The sequence below is a fragment of the Lonchura striata genome, chromosome 5 (assembly GCF_046129695.1).
Source record: "Lonchura striata isolate bLonStr1 chromosome 5, bLonStr1.mat, whole genome shotgun sequence".
In the NCBI taxonomy this organism is placed as follows: Eukaryota; Metazoa; Chordata; class Aves; order Passeriformes; family Estrildidae; genus Lonchura; species Lonchura striata.
This window is the reverse complement of record NC_134607.1, coordinates 63,570,566-63,580,936: the sequence shown is the minus strand read 5'-3', so window position 1 is coordinate 63,580,936 and position 10,371 is coordinate 63,570,566. Positions and strand designations below refer to the sequence as shown.

The 10,371-nt window shown below is 37.6% G+C and overlaps 1 protein-coding gene across 2 annotated transcripts in view; it reads left to right on the top strand.

The window, feature by feature from the left end:
- Window positions 1–372: 372 nt before the first annotated feature.
- The window catches only part of CACNA2D1 (calcium voltage-gated channel auxiliary subunit alpha2delta 1), a 347,921-nt gene continuing 337,922 nt past the window's right edge, over window positions 373–10,371 (top strand). For both annotated transcript variants that reach the window (XM_021543146.2, XM_021543144.2), the window contains exon 1: window positions 373–581. In XM_021543146.2, the coding sequence (XP_021398821.1) occupies window positions 487–581 (95 nt within the window). In that variant the 5' untranslated portion in view covers window positions 373–486. The remainder of the gene's footprint in view (window positions 582–10,371) is intronic.

Below are 10,371 nucleotides of genomic sequence, written 5' to 3'. Positions count from 1 at the left end.
CCGCCCGTCTCCAACTCTACCGCCCGCTTCCCTCCTCTTCTTCCAGGAGCCGCCACCCCGCCTGCCTCTCTCCTCCTCTTTCTGCTCTGCAATCAGTGGAATAAATCGGGGAAGGACGCGCGCACACACACGCAGAGTGGGATCTGTTACAAAAGTAGCGCTGATGGCGGCGGATCAGATGGAGCTGGAGCTGCTGCTGGAGTAGCAGAGAGTGGAGTATCTCTCGCTCGCTCTCTTTTCTGTGTTTCGCCTCTTCCCCCACTCCACCCACAGATCTCCATCGTTTCTCCTCCTCCCCACCCTCGGCCGCGCTCCCGCTTTTCCGCGCATCTCTGGGCTGCGCCTCCTGCGAGGGGGCGGGTGGGGGGAGCGGAGGAGGCTTTAAAGAACCACGGCCCCCCCCGCACCGCCACACACGATAATTGAATTTATTATTACTGCCGTCTCGCCGACTTGGGGAAGGGGGATCGATCTTCGATCAGGAAGATGGCTGCTGGCTGGCTTCTGGTCTTTATCCTGACACTTTTCCAGTCCGTGGTGATGAACCACTCCTCGGAGGGACCCTTCCCCTCGGCCACCACGTAAGTCCCAGCGGGGTCCGGGGGTCCGGGCGGGGGCACGGCCGGGGCGGGGGCGCTCCTCGGCGCCAGGGACAGCGACAATACAAAGGGAAATCAAGTTAGACCGGGCGGAAAGTGCAGATCGGGGGAAATTGTAGGATTTCGGCAGCTTTTTCTTAAAAGAGTCAGGGTAGGTGAAGGTCCCGCCGGGGCGATCTCCGGGAGGGGGAAGCTCCGGTGACGGCCGGCGGCGGGACTTTTGAGGTAAAGGCTTCGCCTTGGAATCCCGCTCCGGAGCGGCTCCCAAATATACCCCGTCGGGTCATCCTTGTGGAGAAGAAAGTTTCGAGTTACACAGAGTCCGCCCCTTCCTCCCACAGAGGTTATTCCAGCCGGGATGGAGTTTCAACATTGTTTATATAAAAAAACCTGAAAACTTCGGCAGTTTTATCGAAATCCACGCGGAAGGCGGATTTCGTTGCCTTTCCGCGGGCGGCATGGGAAGCGGGGCAGGCGGGCACGGCTGCGAGTTCCGAGCCCCGGCTGCCTCCTGCCTGGCCGGGCTCCAGCGCACCCGCGGGGCTCGGGGCTGCGGTGGGTCCCGCGGAGGGGCTTTGGCACGCTTAAAGCCACCCAGCCGAAGGAGGGATTTCTTCAGCCTTGGCCTTGCCGAGCCTTACTTCTCCGAAATATCTTCGCGAGAGCTGAAGGATGCTCGCGGTGCACGCAGCTCGGTGCCTTGCCTGGCCCTGAGATAGAAATCTTTAAAGCGCTGCAGAATTATTAGCATGAAAGTGTTGCCCAGAGCAGTGCAAAGATCAAATAATAATGATGCAATAAAAGAAAGGCAAAAGGAAAGACAATACATATTGAAGATTCGCCTACAGATAGGAAAAAATATCCACGACAAAGCAAAGCACGATGTGATCGTGTTTTCTTCCTTTTTCTTCTCTCTCACCTCATTATATTTATAGTCTTTTTGTTCGGTTGGGTTTTTTTTTTTTTTTTTTTTTTAAGCACTTACCTTAGTTCTCGAATCTGGGTTACAGCTACCAGTAGGTAACTTTTAAGTGGATGACTCACTTTAATGCATTTTACATAAGAAAAACAGTGCTAATGGTAGTCTTTTCTTATTGTTTAACATTGGGTAGAATTTATTGGTGTCATTCATCCTGGGTAGAAGGATGCCTTGCAGTAATTACCGACAATGCATTTTCACCAATTAGTACTGCTGGTAGGTTGTTATAATTGGATTCAGTTCTGTGTATCGGTTCCATTATGAAAGACTCAAAGGGATGCTCGCACTGTTAAATGAAAGGACCACAAAAATAAGTGTGGAATAAACACTTAGTATTTTCTAAGTTGAATAAATACAGTTTTCCATTTTAGAGAAAATTACCTTTTAAAACATTCTCGTGTAGCAGTTTATAAAGATGTGCCATGTAGAAGCAAGTGTAGCAAAATACAAACCCAGGGCTTTTTAATTCATTGTTTTCTTGTGTTTCTCCCATATTTACGATTTTTTGAGCTCTGATATTTGTGGTTTCTCACTGAGCTGATAAGGTTATCATACACATCTAATTACAGTTTATCTTCTGTGGGGATTTTTCTGGGTTTAAAAAAGAAAGAAAAATGGAACCCAGTGAAATTAAAAGAATATAATATAAAAAGATTATGTATATATCCAAATAGAAGTCCAGATTACTTTTTAACCTAAGAATATGTGATATTCTTTTAAAACTGTTTTTGTCTCCCCATCTATTTTTGCTAATTTCCTTCCGAATTTACCTTTATTGACAATCATGATACTAGAACTTGACAACAGTGAAACATATAACTTTAATTATAAATATATCTATGATAAAGTAATTCAGAATATTATGTTAGTCATCAACATTTCCATGTTCTGCACAATCTACTTGCTGTTTACTCTCTTTTTTTTCCTCATTGTTATTCCATTGCAATATTGCAGAAACAATCTATAGTGACTGTGCATCCCTCACTACTGTTTCCCCTTTGAAATGGCATCAAAGTGCAAGCAAGGCTTAGTTTGTTTGGAAGGCAGCGCACAACAGGTTGATGCAGGGAGAGCTGTTTGGCAAAAAGTAATGATGTAACAGGTGAAGGAGAAAGCAATTTTTCTAATCTTCTTTAAGACTTGACAGCAGTGTTTCATTTCTTACTAAAAATTACAAATGGGAAAGAACAAAGAGAAGTGACGCAAATGCTCTTAATGTAAAAGATATTATATATTAAGAATATTAAAAATAGGAATAAAAAACACAGAGGAGAGGAGAATAAAGGAAAGAAAGGATATGAATAATTGAAAAACTGGAGTTTTGCTGATATTATGTGCATAGTACCTTCTTTCTCCCCATTATTTTCAGTCTCTTTTTTCTCTTAGTGAAAAAGTTGGTCTGAGGAAGGAAGATATCTTAGCTGTGTTGTGTGAAAAATGTGCATATTCAGGGATATAGAGTATATGGTTTCTTCAGCAGCTCATTAGTGCACAATCACTTTTCCTTCAGTCATCTGTTTCTTCTACATTAATAAATATTTTAACATGAGTCTTTACTGAAACATTCAGGAGTCCCTATCACAAATATAACAATATAGAAGCATGTAGTATTCTTAGCAAGAAATGCTGAAGGTTTATGCAATGCTTTTGTGATAGAATTTTAGTAATTTGATTTATTTTAATTCTCTGATAAGGTAAAAAGGCCCTGATTTGTTTACAAAGCAAAATAGAGATTTTCAGGTGCAGGTTTGTGTTGTATGAAATGCTAGCATTAATTTTTCATTGAAAATCTGAGCAGGTGTTATTGCATTCCTTGCTTCCAGTGTTGAAATATTTCACTGCAAATATTGAAGATTGTCCTTTAATAAACTATTGAAGTATAGTAGTAATTGTATCTTGGACTGAGCCATAAGGCTTAGCTGCTGATTGATGTATATTGCATTCCATTTAAATGTATCATATTAATTGTGTCATATGTTAGGGATCTGTTTGTTGGTACAAGATACCATGTTCTTACTTTTAACACAGCAACTCCAAGTCCTTTAATTACACCTGCAACACAGCTGATGTTTTGCACTTAGATGAGAATATTGTATGTAGTACTCCCAGCACTATAACCACTACTGCTATAACAGTATGCAAAGCACTTATTTTTTGTAGCCATATATATTTATATATTTATTATGTTTACAGACTTCAGAAAAAACCATACAGTTAAATACACAAGGTTTGTATGTTGCCTGATAAGGATAGCAGAGGAGTCAGATTATTTCTGTTCTTTTCTCTACACTGCATCAAGACAAATAGTCTTAAGTATATCTTGTAATTCCTAAGTATCTTTTTGGCACAGCATGTGTTGATATTGTTACCGATAGTGAGTAATGTACTACATAAAGACACACATTCTCCTTTCTGATAATAAACCTGTTTGTACTGATTAAAAAAGGAAAAAAACAAACAAATGAAGCATATTTTAATTTTTATAAAACTATGGATAAAATGTTTCAAAATCATTGGGACTATTTCTGTAATTATTGCATCACTGTGGATATATCTTAATGTCTTTTCTTTTTATCCCCCCTCTAATTTTCCTCTTCTACTCCTTTTCTCTCTTTCCTTTAGCATTTAACATTTTTTCCTCCTCAGTCACTTGTTCTGTATGTATGTATCACATTAAATATTAAATTCAAGACAGATCTGCCACTTACATACATTGGTGGATAAAGATAATATAAAGATAAAAATAGTATATGTATGAACGTATATCTATATGTATGCAGACAGGACATTTTTAGAAAAGAAGTTGTGTTTTCACATTTTTGACTTGCATGAATCATCTTTGCTGTTTTGGTGTCATTAGGACGACTCAGGGAAGTCTGTATGAGTCATATGAATTAGGGCTTGCACAGCTGGGACATTCATATTTTTGGCTTCCTCACATGGACCTAACAAGTGTAGGTCCTGCTGAGAGTGTGGCTAGACTTGGTCTCAGCATCATTTTCTGTATGTCACCAGTGACCAGAGGTAGATAGATGACATTTATGATGTTTTCTTTTCATCTGTTTCTGCTGTCAGACTTAGGGATTTTGAGACCTCTCATATGCATAAAATCCCATTTATAGCTTATAGTCTGTGATAGAAGAATGCCAGTTTAGCTGCTGATCTTAATTAGAAAAGACTGCTGTATTAATGGATTATAAAATATCTTTCTAATTTGAATTTTTTTTCTCAACCTGCTTAAAAATATTCACTATTAGGAAAAAAAATAAAGTGCTGAAGTATACCTTCATATCAGTGAATTGGAAGGAGAGCCAAAAAATGTAATCTACTTAGAGTCAGGGAAGTGCAATATCACCTCTTAGTGTTTTCTCAGCACATATCTAAATGCTGAGCATTCTGCAAGATGCTTAAACCCACTGATATTTTAGAGTGTTGTTCCAATCCATTCTTCTAGTGGAAACATACTTAGAATAAGTGTGAAACAGCTTGTTGATTGGTGGTGTTTATTTTGATGTTTTGGTGGGATTTTTTTGATTGTGTGATGTTTTTTGTTTTGTTTTGGGTTTTTTTCATTTTCTTAATGTCCTTGTAAATATGGTGATAATAAAAGAAAAATATTTGGATCCACAAAACATTTTTCTGTTTTACATATTTTATGATGTAAATTGGGAATGGGCAGTTTCTTTGTTTGTTTCCCTCCTAGGTATTTATGCTGGAGCCTCAGAATGAATAAATTCTATAGATTTACATTTTATTAAGTATGAAAATTCAGCTGAAAACATCAAAATAGATACTAATGATAAAATATAAAATTTCATTGAAATAAATCAGCATTATAGTGGTTCTTGCCATCTTTCATTTTGCAGTGATGCTATTTTCAGAACTGCATTGCTCATACCCTGCAAAATTATTTTATCCAAGAATTCAGCTGCTAGAAAGAGAGCTGGAGCTTGGCAGCACATCAGCCTGAAATGTATTCATTGTTAAATAGAAGGCCTGTTGTACAGATCTTAAAAATATTTATCTAACAGAACAGTTTAAATTGATGGAAGCATGGTCAAGTTCTTAACTGCTTTAATGTTTTGTAACAAAGAAACAACCCAGACTCTGGTTGCCCACTGGTATTTGACATGGCTCTGCCTTGATCCTTTCTTGCCTTCTGTGAGAATCCCGTATCCAAGGCAGTGTTATCTTCTAGACCAATATTTGACTTAAATCTCTGTGAGATAGGGATTGTGGTTTAGAAGCATTTTTGTAGAGAAAAATGACTCATTCTCTGTGTTGCTGACCACATTAGAAGTAGAATTGAGCCCCAGACTGTTTTGTGCTCCTTTGAAGCAGTACCTGGGCTTTGCTCCCCTATGCTCAAGCGGCATGTTGTGTTTAGAGTGCTCATGAAGACCTTTCTGACAAAAGGTGATATTTTGATGGCATAACATTTTGTTTTCTAGTGCCTTGTTAACAAATTTCCTTTAATATAAGAAAAAATTTACCAGAAACCAATGCTGGAATAATATAAGTGGACTATAGCTACAGTTTGGTAAAGCCAGACACCATAATTAATTTACATATTTTAAAGATGCTGAATCGGGCTTTTTGATAGAAAGAATGACAGCTCAGTGTCTTTAGTGTTCTGGTAAAAACGAGCTAGCACCTTGAAAATGCACAGAAAATAAGAAGTACAAAACAATAACTGCATTTGTGCCCCCAGCCCTGGTCAGCATCTGTGTGTTCTGTCTTAGATTGCTCTTGGTCCATTCCTGCATCAGCTTTTTCATTCTCCCTACAGCTGCTGCAAGACAGATATCAATGAATACTTAAATGATTTGCATTTGAGATTACAGCTCTGATTTATCTCTCTTGCAGAATCTATTAAAGAGCCTGATCCCACTCAACTTCCCTCAAACATCCATAGGGCAATTCTCTGTTCTGTAGGGTCAGCCCAAGAGCTGAGTTTTGAATCAGTTGTGCCATTGCCTACTGTAGCAAATTGGTAATTGCTTTTTGGGGGAGTTATGATTCTTCTTTCCCTCCTGATTTCCAGTAGTGAGGTGGATTGAATATAGTTTGCAGAATATGTTTTTTGTGTTACGCAGCATTTTTGTGTTACCTTGTAATGCTGTGAAAATACATAATGCTGATAGTGAAATTACTGTCAAATGCACTTCTACTTCAGTAATGTTCATGGGTTGTATATTCTCAATTTAGGGCCAGACTGTGCTCTTTGTACCCTGGAATGAAGAAGTCCCATAGATACTCCTAGAGAAATCTATTCAAGAGTGAAGATTTTCAAAATACACTTCAACACTTTTTAATAGCTGAAATTAATGGCATATGCCTGCAGCTATTCAGCTCAAGAGGGACTTTTCTTTTCCTTCTCAACTGCTTTCCAAACTATTTTTGACCTACTCGGCTTCTAAGCAAACTCAGTGTTTCATACCTTCCTTCCTTTCCTCCTTCCTTCCAGACTTAGTAAGTTTTCAGGGTGAAATATTAAAGGAAATTTGTTAACAAGGCACTAGAAAACAAAATGTTATGCCATCAAAATATCACTGTTTAAGAATGTTACACTAATGACGGCAGGGACAGGACCATAGTTTTTGCTTATGTCCATCCTAACAACACCTTTCTCTGCATGCCAACAGCAAACTGATGACAAAGAATGAATTTCTGTTCCTTGTATAATTTTTCCTATTTATTTACAAAGTTTCTAACAAGTTTATGAAAATGATTGACATTATTTTGCGTCAACAAATCAGCAAGCTTTTGCAGTTAATTACAGTAATTCAAAATCAGACTTTTTTTTTTAATCTGAGGCAGGCCTGAAATAACCACAGAATGTGAATGTGAAGTTGTAGTATTGCTGACTATTATAAAGAGTGATTTATTGGATTTTCACCCTCTTTAAATTACATTCTCACTCCCTCTCATTTGAGAGCTGGGTAGGGTAAGAACTATAGTCTGATTTTGTAACAGATACTTGACAAACTTATTTAAGAATTTTCCTTTGTTCATTTGTTTCTCCAGAACCATGAATATTCATCCAGAAATACAGAAAGAAGATTATTTTTTTAAAAAATGTGTCCTATTGATCATATGAACTGAGAATAATTTTTGCACAGCCTTTATTAGATGTAACATGGAGGTACATATTAGATTAGATTTTTCTCTGCATAAAATGCTTCAGTTAAAATAGTGAGCAAAGTCTCTCAAATGTATTCATTATAATAAAATTTATTCATTATAATAAATTCATTTTTGGCCTGATTTGAGAAGCAAGAACACAAAGGAGTTGCTGAGTCCACAGTCTAGTTTTTGTAGCAATCAGATGATAAATTATATGTAAATTATTTAAAAGAGAAAAACTAGACTTGATTCATTCAAACAATATTTGAACTGAAATGTTCCTTTTTTCCCTGTGCATGTCCCCACTAGACTGGTCTCGAAGGTCTCGAAGGTCTTAAAGCTTAAAATGCTCCCCAGTGATATCTCTCCTTTTTACTCAGATATTTATTATATTTTGATAGCATGGAGTAAATATTCTTCCAGGTAGGCATAAAAATAAGGTTACAAAAGATCTGTGGCTGAGGGTGGTGGCAATATTAAAACCTAAATCAAGTCATGCCACTGTTCCCAATTGTCACTATTAATACTGTGCTGCATTTTTCTTTATACACTAAGGTAGTCTTAAACCAGTAAAAGGGAAGTTTTCTTCATTCTTGAAATGAGCAGAAATTTACCACACTAGGTGTATGTTGACTCTTGATTAGAAATTCCAACCTTTTTCATAGGAGGGAACTGAGTCATGGGATCTGTTCTGTCAAAGATTATTGAAGTGAAACATTTTGCAGTCTGAAGTGGATGAATTGTGTAATCAACACTTCAGGAAGGTAAAAAGGAATGAAAAATAGATGACAAGAAGTATGAACTACAATATTAGGGTTCTTATTATTCCTTCCCTGAGTCTTACAGGTCACTCCTGCACATGTAAATCCAATGTCCCATGAGAGCAGTCAAAATGGTGAGGGATAAATACAACAGTCCACTTAAAGGCAACTTACTAATTATGATATTCTGATGTGGACTAGTGTTGAGGAAAATGGTTTATTTTGTAAATGGCTAAAGCCTCACAGAAATAATTTTTCCCAGTGTGTATTGGAGTAGTCTATGTGGTAGAAGTCTTGTGGATCCTAAATACAGCCCTATACTGGGAGGCAATGCTCTTTACTTGGGGAATATTTTGCCCTTAAAATTCTGTTTTGTGAGTTTAATCCAGAAATGTAGAGGTTTCTCATGCAGATGTGAATGCAGAGGTTTTTTTGTTTTGTTTTGTTTTTTTTTTTCTTCAGTATATGGCAGTTTTCTTGCAGTTGGTATAAGTAGAATAAAATATAATATTTAATATACTATTCGTTTAGTAAGTATAGTGGTTTCTACAGAGCTTATGGAGCATCCATTTTTTCTGTTAGCCTCACTTGCAATTTTAATATTTTTATGCATGCGTGTAACAAGTTCTTTAGATTTCTTTTCAAAAACAGGTTAAAGTGAAGAATAATCCATGTAGGGATAGAAACTAAATGTATTGAGCAATGAACCTTCTTGCATCCTCATCTTCTGTTGAAAGAATCCCATGTAAAGTTGGTTAGCTCTGTGTGTGTAGGTTGTCTGTGTAGGTTGGTTAGCTCGGTGTCTGTTTTTCCATACAGGAAGTATTTCTTGATCTGAGACTTTTCTTAGAGATTAATTCAGTGGCACGAATTTTGGAAAAAAAAAAAGAAAAAAAAGAGGCAGGGTACAATAATTTATTTAATCACAAATATTATTTTTTTTATTTCTATGATGTACATCCTGAATTGTGTGTACCATGGCTGAGGTTTTATCACTAAATGCCGCTTTAGTATTATCTGCCTCGCTTTATCTGCCTTGCCTTATTTCTTAAATTTGGTATCTTAGATTTCAATATTAATTTCACTCAGTAAAATAGGAAACCTCAGTATCCTACCATTTAGTCAGACAAGGGTTTATTGTCAAGATTAATTTGTTAGGTAATGCCTCTAAAGCCTTCTGTAGTTGAAAAGTGTTGTTAAGCTGTTAAGCCTAATTTATTAAGATGGTGTTTGCTATATTCCCACTTTACCTCAGAATCTTGCATGGCCAATTCTTTCCTGGATGGATGATACCTCTGGTTTACCTGGTTCCCAAAGTGTTTTTTTAATAAAATCTTTGTAGAAAAGTTACCGTCATATCTGCTTCTTTTGGTAACTTGTGATCTGGAGATCTGGAAGAAGTTAATCCCCGCGATCTGTGCTTCTTGCATGTACACAGATTGCAAAACATAAGCTTAACAGCATTTTTAGAAACTAACAGGAGTCAGCAAAAATCTGCAGACAGTGTGGTGAAGAGAAGCCAGCATGTGACTCATGCCTGCACCTCACGCTCCTCGCGCTCCTTTGCCAGTCCTGCCAATTCCTTTCCACTGTGGATGTCACTGGGAGTGTTGGATCCTGGGATTTTCTGAAATTCATACTGTGAATATGTTGTACAAGTGGTACAATACAACAAAGGCTTGTGGCACGAGCTCGTTAAGGTGATGATCTGTTGCTTCTTTTGCATCATAAGGCTGCTGTTGGTTTTATTCCATTTCTAAAATGGAAATGACACCCAAATTGTCATCCTGCTTGAATCAAAGTGTTTAATAAAGCAAGATGTTCTGGTTCTATAAGAAAGATGGTAAGAAAAGTACACTTTTCTTTCTAGTTTACACACTAGTAGCTGTAAGATGATCATCAGTAA